This window comes from Accipiter gentilis, chromosome 18 (assembly GCF_929443795.1).
Source record: "Accipiter gentilis chromosome 18, bAccGen1.1, whole genome shotgun sequence".
Lineage (NCBI taxonomy): Eukaryota > Metazoa > Chordata > Aves > Accipitriformes > Accipitridae > Astur > Astur gentilis.
In genome coordinates this window covers 3,764,627-3,787,529 of record NC_064897.1, presented here as the reverse complement: position 1 = coordinate 3,787,529, position 22,903 = coordinate 3,764,627, and the positions used below count along the sequence as shown (strand labels likewise).

Below are 22,903 nucleotides of genomic sequence, written 5' to 3'. Positions count from 1 at the left end.
GGTGGCAGCTGTGCTTTCACAGCAGCCTCCTATACCTACCACTAATCACCATGGTCAGTTTTAGTACAGCTTAAGAGCACTAACAGTCTAAACCAGACAAGTCTTTAAAAGAATTGTTAATGGGTCCTAAAAGCTAGACCCACTGTAGCAAAGACTTTCTAAAGAACTTTTTAGTTCAGTTTGCTTGATGTTAACAGAATTGTTACATGTTGAGGATTTTTTGGCTGGGCGAAGGCATGTGAGCAATCCAGCCATTAGGTGGGAACGAAACATAAGTTTACAAAGTGCTGGAGCAGACAAGGACGTTGTGTCCTTGTACGCTGGGAAAAAGGAAGATAAGAAGAGCCTGACAAACAACTCCTGGATGCCAAAGAATGAGCTAAGTAACTGCTGGACACCTGGTGAAGAAGCTTGCACAGCCAATAGAGAATAAGATAGTGTTGTGTGAAATGGGGTATTGTACCAATTAGAGTATTGTATAAGGCGCGTGCACAAGCACATAAGGTATATAATTGTGTCAAACGTTGTAGTAAATGGACTTCACTTGATCACATTGGTCTGTGCGTCATTTCCCCTGTGGATCCTCCGCAACAGTTACAAATACTGCAGTAATAGGTCTGACAGTAGTGAAGTCCAACAGAACATCACCTGTTTTACTCCACTGAGCTACAAGAAACAGCTAACGCTGAAGAAGCTGTAGAAGTAACTGAACTGATGTGTACATGGTCTCAGCACAGACGACTTACTTAAGAAAGCAGCTCAGAAAATACTTGTAAAATGGCGGTATTGCCCTTGCGGCCATGCTGGGGATCATGGTAAAATACCATTGAAGTTAAAAGTAGATGTTTCCTGATGTAACGCTGGCAGGGAGTTAACTGCCCAGGCTCAAATTCTGATGCACAGCACAAAGGACTATTACCTACCTCTGCCCCTCTTAATCCGGAAAAAGAAGTGCCATGGAGGCTGGGAGGGATGGCCTGCTAACTTTAATGGGTGTGGCAAAGATAGACCAAAAACAAGGATGGGGCTGTGTTTTGTATTTGCACAACCTGTGCAAAACCAGTATCTCTCTTGTAAGCGGCAGATGTTCGTACAAAGTCTGTATCAATCAACTGCTTTTCAACTGCTCTGCTTAGATATAAAAAGGTGAGCTTTTAGGAGTCAGCATGATCCTTGGTCAAGTCGTCCTCCGCTTGTTCTTCTTCTATTGTTCTTCCCACTGAGCCACCTGCTTGTTAACTAGTTTCCATAATGGTAATTGAAAACAAGTCAGCATAGCATGGTGAAGCAAGACAGAGTGGTTTGAGTATTCTGGATTAAAAATAAGGGGAAGATACAGCAGAAAACTAGAAGTTCTCATTTATGGGCAAAATGTGTAGTACTAGTTGAATGAAAAAGCTTCTAGTCACATTCAGGGAAGCAAAGAGAATGTATACTGTTATAGGTTTATGAAATTAAGCTATTATAAATAATCCATTTAAAAGCTTCATCCATACATGCAAAGAAGTCATACTTGCTCTCAAATGAGTACAGCTTTGAATTTATTGATGTAAAGCAGGCAAAATTCTAAATCATGTTATATCAAAAGTACTACAAATGTTATTCTTAAATTTGTGTAGCAATGGATCACAAACTATGTGCTTCATAAACAGTCAGCAGATTTCTCAGGCTTTTCTCAGGCCCTAATAAGACTTGTTTATATTCCTTGAGTAAAAAGGTATCCCTCTAAAGTCATTGCTTGAAATGCACTGATTAAAAATAATAGTAAAAATCTAGTATAGCTTTAGCACAAAGTAAGCTAATCAATCACGGTCATGGCTGGACAGATAAAGCAGTGATGAAGCTGAAGAACAGGGAACTCTGTCCGCAGGATTCAAAAGGCTGCAGGCAAGGATGCAATACCCTTATCTGGTTTCACAAATTATCGCTGCTTTAAAAGTAAACTATCTTTTCCTCAAATGAGGGCTAGGGGAAGAAGGGTGGCAGCAAGGCATGTCCATGTCTTATTCCTCTATGCAGGAACTCCAGGGGCAGTGCAGGGCCAGCTATGAAAGTGCTTTTTTAGGTCAAAAGGAAACTGTATGTGGGATGGGGCTGCTGTGGGACATGGAGAAGAGCCTGAGCTGGATGGAAAGGAGAGGCAGGCATGTGTGTGTCTAGGAGAGCTTGCAGATATAATACCATAGCCAGAGCTTGGGCAGTTGAAGAGTATGGTATTTCTCTTTGAGAAGAAGAGAAGGCATTAGTTCAGTTTTGGTTTGAAATATCATCTTTCCCTTCACTAGGGATTTCTGGATTACTGTTGCAAGACAATCCATTAGCTCAGCTATGCTGCAGGAATCCAGAGGCACCAGAACTTGAGAGAGGTACATGGCTCATTGTGCCTCATTTGCAGCACCAAAGCTCGTCACATCACTCGTGCTGGCACAAAGCTTTGTGTCAGTTCCCTTTAGCTCTCTTTTTATGGTGGAAGCTCCCTTCCAGTCTTCACCTCTTCTGAGATACCTCTATAAAGTGTGTGCTTTAACACTGGTTTCAAACTCTACTTTGCTAACATGCAGGGACCTGTGCTATTGAGATGGTAGTAAGGCCTGACTTCCCAAAAGCTCAGGTAACCACAAAGACACCAGTCCAAACTACCATTCAGAGATGGTACTGTTTTAGTTGAAATCCAGGCTGCTGCTTTTTTTCTGAAAGATTTATAGGTGCCAAGCAAGTACCTGTATTAGAATAGTTGCTGTCAGCTATTATCCCTCTCGTCTGGTTTCATTCCCATAGTAATTTCAGAAAGCTCTGAGTTGCTATACTGAAAAGAAAAAGGTTAACAATTTATGAGAGGGAGTTTGAAAACAAGTACATGGAAAGAGATCCTAAATGCAGACAGATCTGTAATGTCAGAGTCTGTGACCCATGCCTGAATGGACTGGAAGCTTGATATGGAATTCAATTTATTCCTTGTGACCCATGCTTGAATGGACTGGAAGCTTGATATGGAATTCAATTTATGCCTGTATTGGCTCTGGCCCCATACTTTCCTGTTAGCTATGCTTAAAAGGCCCATTTGAATTACCAGAGCAGCTTACTGATTATTTAACGTATTAACAAAGTAACAAATTGGGCCAATGAATGATTGAAACCCAGGCACTGTTACTGTACTGTATATAATCAGGGTCAGGGGGAACTTTCAGAAAAATATACCAGAAAAGCAGTGTCCCAGGATGCTTCAGAAAGCTGTGCATTATCAGCAGGTTATCTTCTTCCCTTGTGAAATCATCTAAGATACAACCTCCTGAATGCAACAGCTGTGTATTTTTTTAAGGAAATTGTCATCAGATCTCTGACTCATAGGGTACTCTTACCTACTCTGAATCTCTAGCACAGTTTACAGCACAGCACCCCTCCATTCCCTGCACCCAGACTTTGATTGGTAAGCTTATTGCGATTTCAGCTGAAGCACTGAGGAAAGACTTAGGCCACTGAATGCACGGCTGCTGCCTTCCTAATAAGTCGCTCCGTCATTGGTGAATTTGGTCTCATCACATCACGTTCTCTCAGGAGGCACCTGAGAAAGGAGAAGAGGTAGGAGAGAAATGGGAACGTCATGAGTACAACATAATTTTTCCTGTGAGATCACCACCACCAGTATCCTTGTAAGAGGAGGAAAACAGTACGTAAAGACCTGCTCTTGAGGTGCAGATTTCCCTTATTGGAAACATTCGGCCTTGGCAGTAAATTTAGGCAGAACAGTGTTGTTTTCAGTCCTGTCAGGGACTGAAAATGAGCACCCAGAGATGAGAGTGCATAGAAGAATCATTTGGATGTTGTATCTAAATTTTATCTTTCAAAGAGGCCTCAGGAGGGGAACAGGCAAGGCTTCATGCTGTCCTGAGGATCCATTCTTTTAAGTGTAGAGGCAATACATTTCAATAGAACTCAATATGGGTGAATAAGCAATATTTATGATTTCTACCAAACAAGGCAAGCTCACATATCAGACTCTGCAAATCTTATTTCCCAACACAGCAGATGTCATCATTAGGACAGATTTGATTTTTCAGAAGTTCACTGATCAACAGGCAGGAGGCCATATTTTAAGACAGAACCATTTGAAAATCAACTACCCTTGAACAAATACAGATCATTCATCCAGACCACAAGAGTGTACTTTTGGAATTGGAAGCTATTGTACTTTTTATCCTAGTTAAATGTTGCTACATTTAACACAACTGCTTGCATGTAATTTTAGCCATAACATACTGGTTTTAGTATACTTGCTACTTACTCTATACTTGCTACTTCTTACTCTTAGTAACAGTACTACTTCCACAAATATTTATCAGGAAAAATACTCACCTTGCAAGATTTTGTTTGGCTTGTGATTTAGAATTTAAAGCAGCATGAATCAATAACTGGCTGAAAACATCTCTCTGAAAAAAGAAGTCAGCAAAAATACAAAGTAATAAGTAACTTAATAAGTATTGCTGGTTACAATGTCTTGTTTACCAAATTATTAAAACCATTGAGGAAGGAAACATACTGACAAGAAAAATTAAATAGCCAACACTGCTAGTAAGTGTTTGCAAACAGGATTCAATCAAAAGTGCAGTTTAACTTTTCACTTTCTAAGAATGAAGGGTTGTTAATACTGTAAGCGCCTAATGGAGGCTACTGAGAGAGGATTTAAGTTGCATCAAAAAGTCTTTTATTGATCTCCTTTACCTGAGCATTACTGCCTCCTAGTTGGATTAGTTGATAACGGATTGGGTACAGGAGGTCTACAGCTTTGTCACAATTTCCATTTTCAAACTCTACAAAAGCCTGGCACAGTGGCAACCCCAAACTAGGAGCCAGGGAAAGCTCATGGTCCTCACAAGGTGCTCTGTAGAATAAGAAAGTGGTTAACTCCCATAAGAAGTCAAATTATAAATATGCATATTTCAGTGCCAGTCTGCCACTGCCTGCAGACAGAATTTTGATTTTTTTACCGTACAAACCTGGATGTTTCAGGTACTTTATTTAGATAATATCTTTTGGTGTGGTTATGTTACTTTCACCTTTTTGTTACCCATCAGTCAATCAGTTTTCATTCTTCTGAACATATCCACAAAAGGCACAAGCCCAACCCCTCCTGCCTTTGCAATAAACAGTTTGGGCTAGAAAAGTGAGAAAACTGCACAGTTTCTCTTCTGATGATCTCACTAGAACATCCTACTGCTAGTTCTTTGATTGTCTTTCTCTCTGCCAAAAGTGGCAATCAGTCTCTTGCGAACAGCTTCAAACAATAATCTTGCAAAACAGCTCGCCACACAGGCACAGTGCCTCAACCATCTTTGTAATATAAAGTGCATTCCCAATGACAGCTCTGAAAGTCTGCTCTTTTATTCTAACTGTGACAGACTGCTTTTAGGCCCACAAACAGCAATGGATTTTAGCTAGCTCTTAAGTTATTTTTCTTTTCTTTTTTTAGTGCTTGTATCCTAACCCATCTAAGAGTGGAAGAGGCTTATAGCATGACAATATGCCTGCAGAAGAACATACACATTCTAGCAGGCATCCTTGCCAATATTAAAAGAAAAGAAAAAAGTACAAGTAACCAAACTGTAGCTCTTTGGTCTACAGGAAATACCTGCACAGGACAATGTGGAATTGTGTTTTTCCACTGCTACAGAAGAAGCTGCCAGTGATGGGGCCTTTGGGGTAGTGCCATTTCGGTGCCAAAAGGGTGGCTGGCAATAGCAGGAGAGGAAGGCTTTCTATCCCAAGTAATAAAAATTATTCCTGAGAATACAGAGCACAGTTCAATGCTATAAATTTCATCTGTATTTTTCTGTAAATTTTCCAATTAAATCTTTAACACTGAGGAACCTTAGTCACCGACTTCTGTTTTGAGTGCTTGCAACAACAGCCAAGAGTCACACTCCCGCACTAATACCTTAAATTTACCAAAGACAGACCATATTCTGTGCTCTCCTTTTTGAGTCAGTATTACAAATTTCCCATTTCTTCTACTAGGTCAGTGTTGATTTTTCAGTATGCAGCGCTGCCCCTATGTGTTTGTTTAAGGAATGATAAAATACGGCATCCTGGAGAATTAGAAGCGCACAACAGACGTGCATTTTAAGTAAATAGTTTGAGATAGTTAATGATAAAAATAATGAAACAATTCTTCATTTAAACATTTGTTCCAGCTCTCTGAGATATCACAGAGATGGAAGACTGATTTTTTTTTTCCCTTTCTCTTGCAACTGCTCTGAAGTACTGATTCATGAAGAACAACGTATCTCGTATCTCTTGCATTAACTAACATTTCTGTCCATGAAAATAAGCATGTGATACCAACCACCAGAGAGCGCCATGGAATACTTCACCAAAAAAATTCTTGTCAACTTCACATTGCAAAGGCTAGGGAAAAATATCAATGAAAAGCCAAGAATGACTATTGTTTGTGCCAAAGGTTTATGACTGCTTTTTTAACACATACAAAATGCATCTTGGGTATCATTCAGCTATTACATATTTGTGATACACATAAATTAAGCCATTAATCCAATCATTAATATAATCCCTTCATCTCACACTGTTTTCTCAAATAATAAAATTAAATTTTGTAATACTTCAAACTACAGCTAAAAATGTACAGCTGTATTACTACAAAAGGCTGAACACATAGGCAAAAGGAAGTTCTGGGTGAAAGCATAAGTACCATATGTTCATTAAAGCTTCCCTGAAGTGGTGTGCATGTGCAGTTTTATATACTTTATATATACTTACATATATTTACATACTTATATAAAAGATATTTGTCTTTTCCTACTTTAGTCAAATCTGACATGCTTAGGCTTGACTTGCCAGTTTTTTATTTTCTTAAGTATTCTTAAAAATTACATTTATTTTACATTATTTTTGATTGATGGGTATTATAGTCAGGAACAGTGACAATTTCAGGTTCTCCTTCCTTCTCTTTTAAGGCAAAGGAAGCAATAGATGCTGGAACAGAGTTAAAATAGGGTGTGGGAGGGGAAGAAATTGCATTTAAAACATCTATATATCAACCCTTTCAAAAAATCAAGGCAATTTACAGTCATTTAATACATAACGGAACACCAAAAAACATTCTTTAGATAAAATACTTACATATTCAAATTTGTCAAATAATTTAATTTGAAAGCAAAATATTCTCTATTATTACTGTAGCAGTACTTGAAATTCAATTTTCTGCAGCGGTACTTCACAACACATCAAAGAGTTGCTGCTAGAATATTACTACCAACTAATGCTCTATTATTAAAGAATCTTTTAAACCAGAGCAAAAAAGAACTACCATAGATAGCTGACATATATTGTAGAATGCCCTCACTAATATACAGGTGAAGTACTTTATTCATTGTACGTAACATAGCTTAGCGTGAACCCATTAAAAGGAAATATACAGCAACTATTCAGTTAGTGTCCATGACCTCAAACATAAGAGATTTCTGCTTAACAAGATAAGAAACATCTCTAGACATTAACTCAAAAAATAAATAGAGATCTCCTAACTGGAGATTGGCCTACTTAAACCAGACATTTCCCAGTGACATGCTAAAGCAGAGAGGAGCGTGTTGTAGTGCTTTGGCAAGCCAGAGACATTATCACCTTGAAGTTCAGAGGACAAAATATTTATTGAATGCAGCACTGTAATTCACTTGCTTACTTGGCAGCTTCCTGAAGAGTTGTTAAAAGCTCATCAGTAGTTTTGTGGTCTTTGGCTCCAAGAGAGGACATCAAGATGTGTACGTCATTGAACAGAAGAATGTGATCTTTGGTGTGCTTCTTTGTAAGCTTGAGAACATTGCTCCACCTGCCTCCAAGCTTTACACCTAAGAGTAAAAAATATTTTTCTCAATAAAAGTAGCACATGCAAAAGCATGACTTTGCAATATACTTTCAGTCACCCAGCATAAATAGCATTCCTACTAAACTCAAGAAAACATTCCCTGAATTTATACAGTAATGCACAGCTGCAGCCTGCCGTATTTGGGCAAAGAGTTTATTGACTGTCAGTAATTCATCACCAACATTCTAGATTGCATTATGTGAGGTTCTGGCTTTATTATGAGATTGCTCATGTCTTCTTGGAGATGATGCTCACAATGAGCCATCTGTAGCAATCAAAAAACAGAGTGATAAGATTGATTTCATAAACAAACACAATGCATCATTAGTGTTTTAGCAGAATACTGTGAAAATAATGTCCATCCATCTTCCCCCCACTTCATGAACTCTAAACACTAGCTTAAAAAAGTTACAGGAAAATGTCACTGAGTTAGCAGAGTACACAAAAGCCAGAGGCTAACAGACGTGTACTAGCTATTTCATTCAGCATCAAAATAGAAAGTTAAGTATCTAACTTGAAATTTACTTCAAGGAAGCTCTACAGCTTTTTAGAGGCTTATGTACTTGATTGTTCAGCCTCAAATCACGAGGGACAATAGAAGTGAATTTGTCAAAAAAGAAATATGTGACCCATGCAAGCTTGAGCTGAATGAAATACCATACTGACACGGAAAAAACCAAAAGCCCTCGGTAAGAAGAAAGGTTATGGACTTTATTATGAGTTTCACATTGAGGCTTTTCTCAAGAGCAGAATTTTCTTCTGTAACAGAAGATTTCTTCTGTAATGCTGACCAAGCTTGCTCTGTAAGTATATTTAAATGCTTCTCCAACATGCAAGGCAGGAGAAGGGGGGAGACAAAAAGAAAACTGTTCCCTTTACAGTTTTAAAAAAAGAATGGCAGGTGGATATCCTACCTTCCAGATGAAGTCTGTACAGCATCGAACAGTTGTCTACTACATCCAGCATGCTTCCACTTGACAGACACCGGGGAGCAATCTGTAATCACACGTATTCATAAGCTGCCCAACTGATGTGCTAGTGGGAACTTATTCAGATAATCAAGCTTATTTTCACAGTACAGAATTAATTTTACCTCTTTTTTTTCATTCAAAATACCTGTTTTGCAATAGCCCTAATTGCATCTTTCCTCAATACAGCAATTTCCAATGACAAACACTTATATTGCTTCATTTGTGGTGGTTTTCCTGTTTTAAAGTTAAACTCAGTAAGTTATGGAGAGTCACCAAGGCTGGTGTTGTTTTTTTTCCAAAACAGTGCCATAAATATTACTTAATTTTGCCAAGTTTAGTAGGTAGGAGTCTGTCCAGTAGCTTTCTTAATGCTTGCATTATTTTTATAATCCTTACAAAGACATGTTATCCTATCTAATTTGATATTGCTTATTTACAGAGATTGTTTTGAAATCCAGACAGTAAAGAACTATAATAAATTAACTAGGAATGAAAAGACATGCTTCTGTAGATTTAGTACCTAACATGCAAAATCAGTTCTTTGTAAAGGTAACTTGACTTTATCAGAAAATTATTTTTACATCCTTTTAAAAAGCATGAATGAGAAACACGGACAGAATGGAAAACAGGACCAACAGTGCCATTGTAGCTCTTTCAAGCACATGTGTAAGAAACACTTGAACTATATATAACATGCAAGTCTTTTGGGAATCTTACCCAAAACTGTTGAGAAACAGTTTCCCTAAAAAACTGTAACAACGGATGTAAACAATATATATACATATATGGCACACTGTGATAGGTTTCGATCTCATACAGAATGAAGAAAGCATGTATCATGGTCTTAAGCACGTTCTCAGTAAAGAAAAAAAGGCCCCTACTCACATGATTGTCATAAATTGTCAAAGCAGCCTCATATTCACCCTGTAAAAGCAAATGAGGACTACATGATTAACATTCAGATACAGTAACCAAAGGTGAATGGTAGTAACTGAAGATATACGTATAATTAATAGACGTCATAATGCTACTTCGCAATTGCTTCATGACTTAATCAAAACAAACCAAGTCAAAGAAACCTTGAGATATTAAAAGAAAGAATGAAGTCCAAGATAAACCAGGATTTTCTAGGCAAAATAACCAGTATGTTTAGGTTTCATTTAATAATAGGTACCAATACTGGTATAAGTTATGCATGAAGGAGAAAGACAAGGTATTACCTCTCATTCTAATGTTCCTTTCAGGGATTTTTGCAAAATTAGTGCATCCCACTGTGTATGCAAAGAGGTAGGAAGAAAAATAATTTTAAGCAGGCTACAAAAGAGTTGTATAGATAGAAGGTGGCAAAATAAACAAGCTGTTAAGACAACTATCAAGAATTACACTCATTCTGTGTTAATAATACTGAAGACAAGCAAGTTAGTCTGTTTTCTGACCAAAGTACACTGCCTTCTCAATGATGTCACATTTGTCTCCCTATTGGACTGCACCCCACAAGGGCTAAGCATTATTAAATCCAAGGAGATTCTGCATTGCAACCTGACAGGTTGGGTAAAATTGCAACCATTTTTAAAGGGTTTCAATAATAAGAATTAGTAACATTAATAATTAATAACATTGGCAACCAAATTTAGAGCTTACTGCCTTTTTCTTTTAGTCAGAAAATTAGTATTGAATTTGAAGATAATTTTGTCTAATTTTCATCTGAAAATCAGAGATCCAAGTTTATCTTTCTATCAAATAACTGTGCCAAGTGTAATTAGTGAGACTATTTGATCTTCAGACGTGCAATAATCTCACAGCAATTTTTCAACATTCTAACAAAGATACTAGAACTTCGACCAATGTAATCAAATCTTCTCAAAATAACTGTAATACAGGACTAGCTTGTAAAAATGGCATTGTGCTATTTTATAAAAACAACCCTTTAAATAACTGAAAAAAACCCTATAAGTGTTAGGTTTGCCTTTTAAATAGCATTAGGTGAATGATCTATCTGCACCATAAAACACCTATATGAAAATATCTCATACCTTTTCAATGAAGTATAAAGCCCAGTGCCAGTAATTATGGCAAGCAAGCATATCACTGTTCTGAGGAAAAAAAAATAAAAAATAGAAAATATTATTTACAAAATAACTTCCCATTTAAACTTACAGTTAGATTTCTGTTTCCTTTTTCAGCAAAACTGATTATTTCATGAGACAGAAGAGACAAGAACTTTAAATCAGCTGGCCAGGATACCTTCTCATTTGATACATTTGTCCTTGCAGCTATTCAGGGAGACACCTCAAAACCAAGGTTTCCCCCACATCATTTTCCAGACAAGAATTTAACTTGGATGTCTCAGAATTCACCTTTCTGCAGCACTTTTTTTTCCTTAGGAAAATAACCCCACATCTGTAAGAAGAGTAAGATTTGCCTCCTCTGAAATTTAGGCATCTTGCCTAAAGTAACCTGGATAGATCACAGAGAGAGATACCCACCTTATGAGGGCCATTCACCCCACCCATCTAGACACCTATCTCAGACAGAGAGGAATCACTTCTTAAACATATGTTTTACTACGGACTACAGAAGCTGCACTAGATACCAAACACACTGGCAGTTCATCAGATGAGATGAGTATTTGCTGGACTGTACCAACTTTGCACTATCATTTTCAGCAGGCACCAGAACTTCAAATACTCTTCCCTAGCCTGCACTTCAAGACAATGTCATTGCGGTTCATTTCTGTGAGTGCATTGAGAATAGACAAACAGGAATATAATTCCATAATCCTTTGGTGAAAATTAAAATACCAGAAAGGTTCTCCCCTCTCCTCCCATTCTCTCCCAGTGCTGTAGTTAAACTTAATGTTCTTACAAGTGGAAAAAGCATCTTCATTTTCATGGTGACAAGAGTAACATCCACTTTCAGGAAGCACAAAGGTTCCCAGTGAATGTCAAAGTTTTATGGTGCCAAGATAAACATTCTGGTAATCTTTACTTTTTAGTATTAAATCACAAACCAAACCTGAGCAACTGAAGTAATTAAGTGCTTGGCATAAACCTGATAATACAAAGTTTAATATCATACTACCATTCCAAATGTCATACAAAAACAAGAACATGGGATTACCTCACTAAATAAATCAAAACTTTTTTACTGCTGCCGATTTTGAGATTAAATTGCTAAAGGAGAAGTGGGCTTCTAGGTAACTAAAATAAATAAAAGCAAGCTATGGGAACTCACCACAACAGCTCAGAAGAAAAACCATTGCCATTTAATAACAAACAGCACTGCCAGAGAGGTCCCCTCTGGTAAGACAAATTTACCCCTTTTGATTTTGTGCTGAAATACACATAAAAAACAAAGGGCATCTGATTTTTTTGGGGGGTGGAGGAACAAACAAAATAAAGTACTCTGTAAAGAAAATCTGTACAAAATCTTTGCCCCTTTTATTGGGAGGGAGGAAGATGAACTAAAAGCAACAGAAAGAGACTGAATACTGTGGCAGTACAAATAGAGATCCTAGTCATTAAAGGAAAATAAATAAAAATTTCAAATCACCAGGCCAAATACAAGTAATTTTATTAAAGCCCTTAGAGAGACCTGCTTTTTTGCATGTGGTTACAGTTTAATGCTCTGTGTTCATGATGTTTAAGATGACAAATACTGCACAAAAGAAGTGATTATACACATTATCATTATGACAATGTCAGCTGTTACAAATCTTAACTATACTGGGTCAGGCTTGAAGGTACATTAGACAATTCTACTTAACGATCTAGCATTTTATTTGGATAAAGGGTACAAATCACAGAGGCATGCAACTATTTTAAGAAACAGAGTTAAAAAAAAAAATCGATCCAAAAGTCACTGATGGGGTGGGGGGGGGGTGTTAAAGTGTCACCCAAACTGTAAGTTCCCTGCATCACTGTTTCATTAAAACTAATATATTAAAGGACAAAACGCTTTCTGGGAAATGACAGATATGAACCTCAAGCAAGGGTTTTCTGCCTGCACTTCCACGCTTGATATCTGAATGCTTAACTTAGAAAGTGCAAAATAAACAGTCCTTCTAGTCTCATTATCCAGCCCTGCTCTTTGGGTGAGGTGGAATGGTCAGTCTAAAATAGACTCTTGTGGGTTCTAACAAATTCAAACCTCACAGCCTTCTGCTCTGAATATACTTAACCATTGGGAAACATACTTAATCATTGGGAAAACCCATGCTGTCCAACAAAAATAAAAATTAAGTTCCACTTACAGCAAAGGACCGTATAACAGACTAATTAACCTGTTCAATACTCTGAGAGATACTCGAATATGTTGGATATATAAAGTAACTTCAATACACTAGAAAAGAGACAGAAGCATTTCTCTTTTCCTTACAGTTGGCCTTTAAAAATCCTTCCCCAGCCAGAAGCAAACAAATATTTTATAAGTCTTCTAAAACATTTGATTTGACTGTGTCATTTCACACCTCATCTTAGGTTCCCATGAAGAGAATTAGACAGGTTCATCAACTCTCAGTGCTCATCTCAGTCTAAGCAAAAAGCTTGTGAAACTATCAGCAGTCACTTTACTTTTACAACCACACAGTAAATCACTTATATATAAATCACATATCAATAAATCACAATTTTCACATCTGATGTTTTGCCTGTCTGGAATGGCCATGTCTTTTTGAGATAAAAACCTAAACAGCTCCACCAGGAAAAAGAAACTGCATGCACACGTACAAATCGCACCCTTGTTGAAAAGCAGTATTTATTACAATATTCCTAGCTAAAATAAGGCAGTGTGAGAGGACAGATTTTGTGTGAATACTGGCCTACTGACACCTTTGTAATCTCAGCAGTCATAGTAACGATGACTTATGAGGGACACATACTGTGTACCACTTTCAATATCCAATATTTTCCTGCCTCATGCTTCAAAAGTAGCATGGATAGTAACAGCACCTCAGGTGATGGTTTCTTCTGGTATGTAAACTCTGCATTACTTGTAACATATCTGCAGATAGGAAGGAACTGCATGCAGAGGAATCAAGAACTTGGCTGAAGGAGATAAAGAGGACCTAGAAAGAGCTTTTTCAGAGATGCTACAAGAATGTTTACCTTCCAGTTGGTTTCCGTTTCCTTCATAAATTCTAACCCTTTCTTCACCTCTGCTTTCATTTCATTTACGTGAGCTATAGTATGAACAGACCAAGCATCTGTATGATTTATAGCCAAAGCCTATGAGTGAAAAAAGGGAAAACATGATGAAGCTTACAAAGTTGCAAATAACAATATTTATCACTGCTGATATAGAAACAAAAGACTACTTTTTACTTGCTGCATGTTAAGTACATTCCTCTACCACTCAAACTAACCACAGCCAGAAAGTTTGATTTGGACAGAAAAGGAAGAAAATGTTTATTGGCTGACATCACTTCCCACCTTCTACTGCATAAATATGAACACCTGCAAAACACTTTAAAATGCAGGCTTTGATGAAGATTATCAATGACATTTTCTTTCACAGATGTGCATCAATATCAGCAATGAAAGAACTGCATGCACAGGCACAATATATTCCAGGACATAGTGCATTGCAGGTAATCATTTCTTCTTCAAGAACATGGCCAGCTCTTGAGTATTCAGCGAATTCCTCTTTCTTGCTCCAACAACTCCCACTAGCTTTTAGGCATTTTGTGAGGTTAGTCATTAACCTAGTAAATGTTAAATGTTAATGTTTAGTCTTTGTTGTCACTTTCAGCAATTTGATGTAACAGAAGTTTGGCAAAAACACCCATTAGAGATTAATTGTATCCAAGACTCCTGGAGGACAGGGATAATCCTAAGGACTGGAGAAAGTCAAGTATAATTACTATCTTCATAAGAAGGAAACAGGCCAGCTAATATTGATCTCCAGGAACATTGTGCAGTTAATTGTTCAATAATCCAGGAACAGGCTTCTGGGAACAAAGGGAGGAGGAAACTAAACAGGATGAATTGTCAAGAGCAGATTACATCACACCAATGCAACATTCTTTTGTAGCAGTAAACAGCCAATTATACATGGGGGAAACAACAGATGGGATAATATATGGATTTTATAGCCGTGTTCTGAGACCACCTGACAAGGCATGCTCATAAGTAATTGAAGGAGATACAGTCAAGATAAAACTGCCATGGTATGACATAGATGTGGAAATCCTTCTAAGGAATAGTTATCAATAGTTTCTTATGAAACTCTGTGAACATTTCCATGCTGAGCTTTATCTCTTTGCTACTAACAACTGGGATGATGGAAAGAGTCAGTTCATGGCATTCCTGCAAACCACCCCCTACAGATAGGGACCATGTTTAAGAATTCTAAAACTTTTTAGCACCAATAGCAGGCAGTTTACCTCATGGGCAAGCTCCTCAGCACGATCAAAAAAGTTTGTTTCCATGAGTCCAAAAGAGTAGTAGCCCTTCACATAGCTAAGCAAAAGGGGAAAAAACAACACATCATCCATTTAGAACTAGATTTAATCTAGGACTGAAAAACATATCAGAAATGGCATTTAACTCAAAACAGTCCTTACAGTGCAAGTTACAATGAGGGTTCAAGCTTGCAGAATACAAGTTCTCAGAGGAAATGAGAGGCCCAGAGACACCAGCATGGGAAACAGAAACAAGATGCACATCACCAGGGTTTTGAGAACTGACATTTACATCTTTGGGTAAGCTGGAACTAAGAGCTGCACAGAACAATCTGCTGATCTCCACTACAGTTGCAAGATGCAGAATCTGAAGGTTGGAAGCAAGACAGTGCTGTCACCAAAGTTATCTGGGGGCCTTGAAGGCAACACAAGTGTAGCCTTCTGCACTTTCTCCAGTGCCCACAAAACCACAGGAGAGTACTTTTATATGAAGTGGCCCTTTAAAACTGGTTGTAAAGCATCCCCACTAAGACATAAAGGCCCAAAGTAAAGGGAAATTAGGGATGTTATATGCTCTTATGCACATACTTGATGCAGTCATTTTAAGTAGTATTTAACTGCTATTGTACTTGCAGATTCGTAAATTGCAAAACACCACAGGATATGTTTCTGCTTCTCAAAATATCTGCTGGGGTTTTGGTTTTAAACTCCTAAGGCAAAGGAACTACTAAAACATGTGGGGTATGTTGCAACTGATTTATTTCATGGATTGAGATGAATAAAAGTTGATTTTATCTTTTGCCAACATATCAATTCAAGTGTAACTCTACACACCTGTAAGTTTGAGGACAAGGGGTACTTGCCAGGTTTTTATACTTCAAGAAATGCTTGGCATACGGGTGTTTACTGTTGCTTTAGAATTAAGTGGACAACAACCTGCACTTTTGTAGCATTGTGACTTTTTATAAAAATGCGGTCAGAACTGCCAAGTTGTCTTACTTCCCCGACAAATGAAACCAGCATATTGTAGTCAAAAAGAACTAAGGGGTCTAGATTTTTCTGAGTTGAGGTAACACAGCTGGAAAAATGAGACTCCTGACACTACCCTCTGTGCCACGAGATTGCGGCATACCTAAGTTAGCTTCACTATTATGTTAGCATTCAGTCTGTATTCTCTGCACTGTTTGTGGAAGAAAAAAAGGAGACAAGGTTGTGCTGGATATGGAGGTACAGTGCATTGGTGTACAGCACCATTCATAAAATATTCAGAAAGTTATGGTTGCCTGTGGATCATCTATTCACCTATCTCTAAATGTTAAATGTATGTCTTGACTTATAATTTACCGTTCATTTTTACATAAAGTTAAAAGATTTCAAATAATTTAACAGGTCTTAAAAATATTTTTTTAAATTATCCCAAGTTAGTTTTTATTAACAATTCACTTGTCAATAGATTCAGACTATCCTCAATTAACTTTGGGAAACTGAAACTTTCAGGACTGAACTAAAGAAATTTTTAAAAATTCTACCTTCCTGTCAGTCTTTGCTGCACCAGCTGTTATTGTATATCCCAAAGTTTTATATCAGAACTACACTTTGGTATTCCAAGTTACAACTCCTTTCTTCCTTCCACTGATGTGCTCTATCACTCACAATGTGAGCCCCAAGTAAAAAATTGGACCCATAAAAGCCTGAAAGAGTTTTGCCACCGCCCTCAGTGAGGAATTGATTTTATCTTGTGTGTTACATGCCACGTGCTATATTTGACAGCAAAATTTACTAACTGAGCCACAGCTCACTTAAGAAAAAACCTTCAACAACAGGGTCAACAGGGATATAGGAAAGATGTTCTAGCTGTGGTCAGGTTTGATTCACTGCTAAGCCCTTGATTTTGTCTACATGTCTGTTTCCAACACATCCTGTTATTCAGATGTGTCTGAACTTAAAAATCACAGAGTATGTGCACACCAGATAAAAAGCAATTTTCAAAATGAAGCATGACCCACCTGCTTAGTGGTATATCAGGTGTCCAGAAAGGATAAACCCGGGCAACAGAATCCCGCATCTGTATATGATATCCAAGGTAGAAATAAGTGTCCTGGGAAAATTTGAGGGCTAGCAAGTCAGTTGGGTAGCTCTGCAGAATCTGTTCCCATAGATCACAAGCTTTTGGAAGCTGGCTAGAAATAGAAAATTATTTTGATTGCTGACAGAAGGCACACATACCTGCCTCTACTGTTAGTTCTAAACTCGTGCTATTCTGAAAAATAGAAAATTCAACATCAAATTATGTTTTTCTTTTTCCTTGAAGGAATTTCTTAGTCTTTTTAAAAATAATAATGACATTATCTTCACTGAGCACCTTTTGGGAAATCTTTTGAAAGAAATGTCCTTGGGTTACAACAAGTCACTGTAACACACAAGGAAAATGAAACAAGCTTAAACCATAAATCTAAAGATTTTCCTACAGGATTGAACAGTTTCTACAGAGACCTACCATAATTAATCTAACTTCACATGCGCAAAGACACCTTCCCTCTTCTCTAGTGGCAATCAAACCCATACTAACAGGGCTTCAGTAGCTTCCTCTTTACTTTTGCTAAGAACTATGTGAGGTAAATCCACGCTCACCTGTTTGTTTGACAAACAAATACCGGAAGTGAATCATTAGCCCATACTTTCTGCAGTGCACATAAATTCATCATATTGAATGGAACAGTGAGCCTCTACAGCACTTCCGACACTCTACTATCTCCCTGTTTTACAAAGGAAATAAATAGGTTTTGACACAGGGAGATAACAGAGGAAAGAAAAGCCTGTTTGTAGCTTTGCTTCTGTGGATCCACATCTGCATTATATTGGACCTCACTGTAGTCAAATACTTCGTTTCCTAGTCCTAAACCATATATTCCACTGATGGATCTATGACAGGTTTAAAACATAGAGTGCTTAATGATACAAAGCGGTGGCAATAGGGCACTTCCCCATCTATGGTGCTGCTCACTAACTAGTCATGGCGCTTCCAGTTTGGAGAGATAAATTCAAGAACAACCACTGAGATCTCACCCTGATCCTTTGCTAAATGTCAGCTAATGTCAGGCAACACTATATCAACTATTGCTTCCACCTGTGGTAGCTAAAACTCTTCACAGTCCTTTAAATGGGATGACAGTGGACTCACCCACTGGCAAACATGTCCAACGCTGATACATGAAGCCTCTCCCGCTCAGTTAGTGGCTGTGATTTTGAAAGCATCATCATTGTTCTCATCGCACTGTCCAGCTCTTTGTTGAGCCGCACTGAGCTTCCAGTGCCAATCAGCTCCAAACCATTAGCAATGACATGTCCCATTGCTACAGAAAACAGCACATTACAGGTTGAGCTGTACAGCATTACATTCATTACTATATAAACACAAGGGGGAGTTGTTTATTTTAAACAAGACTGACTTGTAGTCACAGGGGTCCAGAAAGTCTCATAAGCCTATAGCTCTTAGAGGCTTTTCATGACAGCCAGTTAAAAAGACTTGAAAAGAGAAGAAAAAAACCCACCCAAAACCATCCCAGCCTGCTCTAGATTCTGGAGAAGTTTTACAGAATTCTATAGGCCACCACCTTCCCCTTGCATAAACAAAGTAAGTTAAACACGAAGACACCAAGTATTATCCAGCACTTTCCATGCTGAGAATTAAAGGTCATACTCACTGAAATTTGGATCTGCTGCTTTTAACTTGGAGAGACATCCCTCAATACCTCCAAGGCTCTCATCATTGGTCCAGGTTGCATACTGTAAGAGAGACAGAGAGGGAGAGGGTCAGAGGAATCCCCGATAATGTTGGGCTTCTTTTTGTTCTCCCAGGCATTTAAAATTCAAAAGTAAGCAAGGCAAATGACTAAAAGACAAACATTGCATTCAGATAGGGTTAGCATAGTAGGAAAACAGAAAAACTGTTTTCTTTAAGATAGTTTAGCCTCCAGCAGAACTAATAACCCTGGATTTCTATGTGGTTTATGTCAACTGGTTGACTCTCCAGTGTCAAGCAGGATGAGCATGCTGGCTGAGGTCTTCCCCACAGCTGCAGCATCCGGCATAGCCCTCTGCTGCAAAGGTTTTCTGCTGCCTGCTAACAGCTGAACTCCTGTGGCAGCCTGATTTTGAGGCTCTCCCAGCTGATAAGAAATTTAAGTATCAACTACAGCAAAGACTGTTTCATGCACCAGTCCCTTCAAATCACATTTTATTACACTTTTAAGTCATACCTGCGTCAGCGCAGCATCAAATAGCTTACAGGCTTCATTGCTAGTCGTAGACAGGACAAGTCCAGCATCCTGCCAGGCCTGCACAACAAACAAATACAAACCTGTTCATTTTACACACTCATTTTCCAGACTATGCCAACAGATTTTCAAAGTGATAGTGTTCTGATATTTTTCATCAGCTATGCTTTTTTTTTTTTTAAAAAAAAAGGAAAAGGTGGAAGGACAATGTGAGCAGACACACAAACCTTTTGTTCAGTTGTAGTTACATCTGAAGACTCAATTAGTTGGAGTTAGCAGTGGGAATAAAGCAAGAAATTATAAAGTGTAATAGAAGATCTTGATGGCTCACTCACCTCATAATGAGAGACCCATTCTTAATTCATTACAACTCAACTTTTGGCTAGTCCCTCTGCTGCAGATACACCTCATGTGAAGTAGAGACATGGTAAAATAAAACCCCGTTCATTTATAACTGAAATCAATACCTTAAGTAACTTGCAGGCTAAACAGCCTGGCAGAGCAAATCCACCAAGTTGCTGGAGTTAAACCAACAAAGAATTTGGACCACAGATTTGTACACAAGCCTTACAAAAAGGAAGAACATGGGCATTTGATAAAGCTAAAATGCAGAACTTGATCAGACTGCCATAGTTTCTTAACAAGCTATGTAACACTGACTGAGGTGCTACATCTCCTGCCTAGCTGCTGGAGAATTAAAAGAGTTAATTTGGCAGATATGCAGTTTACTCAATGGTAGAATTAAGCTGCAGCAGCTACAGCACCCTGGTTCATGGCTGTCTCCACGACTGCTCTCGTAACTCGGGCAACAAAATGAAAAAAAAACAATGCCTCTTTCCAAATGCTTAACTTATTCTTGTGGGTGTCTACAGCTAACAGGAATGTAATCTCTAGTTGCTTGCATGGGATAGCCACACAACGACAAAGCCTGCCAGCTCACAAGCTGAGGTGCTTCCCTTGGCAACCTATTCAGATATTTTTAGTAACGTTTGGGTTTATTTCTACTAATCACTCTCCATTCAGTGTTCCTATACTGCACCCACCATTGCCTCCAATATTGTAAGCTTCTCAAGCACAGACTTATATTCAGCACACCATATTCATTCCTGCTTAAGCATAAACACATTTGAGGAGCTGCCCCCATCACTTCAGCATCACTTTTATTCCAGCACACAGAACGTACAGGATAGACATAAAAAAAGACCTGGGGCAAAGCCAATTCAGACTCCTCCTAATGGGGGATTAGTCCTTGTGGATGCTGCAAGAATTCAGTTCGTCTCGTTTTACACTTCAACGTATTTCCTGATTCTAATGACCCAACTGTCAAAAATTTTAAGTAACCAGGCAAAGACATCTTTGTTAATATATCCTAAAGCTTTCCTACTACGATTGGATTAAAGGCTCACATTCCAACAGCTCAAGCACTTGAGTGTTCAAATTACAAGCCTGAAAGACTAGACCTGAATATAAAATTACAAATTTTCTTTACAATTCATACTGTACCCAGAAACAGTGTAAAGAGAAAAGTTTAGAGGGTAGCAAGGTTAGGCCTGCTACTTACAGGCTACCTTTCAAGATGCCCTGCAAAATAGGTCAGGAACCACTTTCATCACCAATCATCATAAACAAGCTCCATTTGAAGCAGCTGTCTTTGCCACTGCCCGTTTTGCACAAAAGCTTGAGGTACGTGCCAAGTAGAAAATGTCATCCCATTTCGAGGACATTTGTTAATGCTATGATTCACAGGAATGAAAACATCTGTGTGTAAGCAGTAGAAAAAACAGCAGAACAAGGGTTAGTAAAAAAGGCCTGCATCCATCACTAAGGACACTGCTGATCTAGTTGAGGTACATGCTACTTCTATCCATTCTAGAAAGCCTCTGCTCTGCTAAGGCTACAGCCCGCATAACTCACTCCTCGCTGGAAGATTCCCACTCTGGCAACAGGAGGATGGCAGCAAGGCTGCATCACATCATGTACGCCACCACTCTTCCTGTTAGCACAGCAGGACAATGGGCTGTAGGGAAGAACCACCCTGTAACAGCTGCTGACTCCTAAAAGACATAAAAGATCTGCTCCAAACCTAATCTGTTGCTATCAAAGGAACCAAAGAGCAACGGGGAGCACAGAAGAGCCAGCACCCTTTGTCCTCTGGGTCATACACAAGTGGCCCGCCCAGACTACCTGGGACACTCAGGTCTTGGGGCTCGTCTGTACTTAGGTATCAGACTGACTGAGGAAATCCACAAGAGAGGGAGTACGATCAAGTAAAACTCAACCTGGAGAGTCTGTAAAACAATTATCACCTCCCCTTCCCACAGAGGCTGCCTTTGAGTTCTGCTACCCTAATTTCCTCCAACCTTCCTCTCTAACTCCAGAAGAGACTCTTCTCTGCGATGCCTCTCAGAGGAGAGCGCCGTGGCCTTGGCTCTTCTTACTGGTTCTTGGCGAGACCAAAGCCTTGCCCTTTCTCCTGCTTTAAGATGAGAGTTTAGTCATGGGATCTGGTGACTGTTCATTTGTAATTTTTTTCCCTGGTAGAATCCCAGCTGGCTCTGAGAAACCTGCTCTTTGCATGTCGCTGTTAGCACATCCTCTGTTACTCCCGTGGCAGCTCTCCAGAGCTCTGGCACTCACGAACCTATGACACTCTCACAAAATCTTCAAGAATTCGTTTTTACCTCCCCCTGCCTAATTAACCAAACGATAACAACACCAGTGACAGAGAGAATGAACTTCATCGAGAAGAAAGCATGCAAATGACTAATCAGTAACTAGCTCCTGCAGACAGATTTTGAACCCTTGGACTTGAAGCTGTTTTAGAGTTAAGAGGAGGCCTGACCCACTTTTGAGGCCCACAGAAAGGGCAGGTGAGTGCCCGTGGGCCTAGTCTGCACTATGAACAAGACCCGCAGATATTCACACACCTCCCTCGTGGGAGGGAAGGGTGCAGAGACTCGTCCCCATTTTCAGGCCCCGCCAAGTGTAAGGTTATGGGGGCGTTAAGGTCGGTGAGCTCCCAACCGAGGCCTCACCACATCGGGGCTGGCTCCCGGCCGCCTCAGCTCCCCTCCCGCCAGCAGCCCCCCTCCCAGCCCGGCTCTCCGCCTCCCCAAAGCCCGCCCGGGAGGACACCGCCTGCCCGAAGGACGCACACCCGCCGGCCCCGGCCGCCCGTCGGGAGCAGGGGTGGCGGGCAGAGCAGCCGCAGCACCCCGCGCTCGGGTCGCTGCGGCGGGGCCGGGCCGGGCCGGGCGCCTCACGTCCCGCTCCGCCTCAGACCAGCCCCTCACCTTGCAGTCCCTCAGCGGCGCCATGACCCCCCGGGAGCGCCTCCGCTGCCGCCGTCCTCCGGGTCCGCACCTCCCGCCCCCGCCGG

The 22,903-nt window shown here is 39.4% G+C and overlaps 1 protein-coding gene across 1 annotated transcript; it reads right to left on the bottom strand.

Annotated features, from left to right (window-relative positions):
• Positions 1-1,524: 1,524 nt before the first annotated feature.
• On the bottom strand, positions 1,525-22,892 carry TTC38 (tetratricopeptide repeat domain 38). Its single transcript, XM_049821594.1, has 14 exons — positions 22,818-22,892; positions 19,507-19,584; positions 18,952-19,033; positions 18,429-18,600; positions 17,254-17,427; positions 15,230-15,305; positions 13,953-14,072; positions 10,881-10,940; positions 9,733-9,771; positions 8,791-8,872; positions 7,694-7,859; positions 4,720-4,879; positions 4,354-4,427; positions 1,525-3,562 (listed from the first exon to the last, which is right to left on the bottom strand). The coding sequence occupies exons 1-14, from the start codon at positions 22,839-22,841 to the stop codon at positions 3,469-3,471; spliced, it is 1,401 nt and encodes a 466-aa protein (XP_049677551.1). The 5' UTR covers positions 22,842-22,892; the 3' UTR covers positions 1,525-3,468.
• Positions 22,893-22,903: the final 11 nt, after the last annotated feature.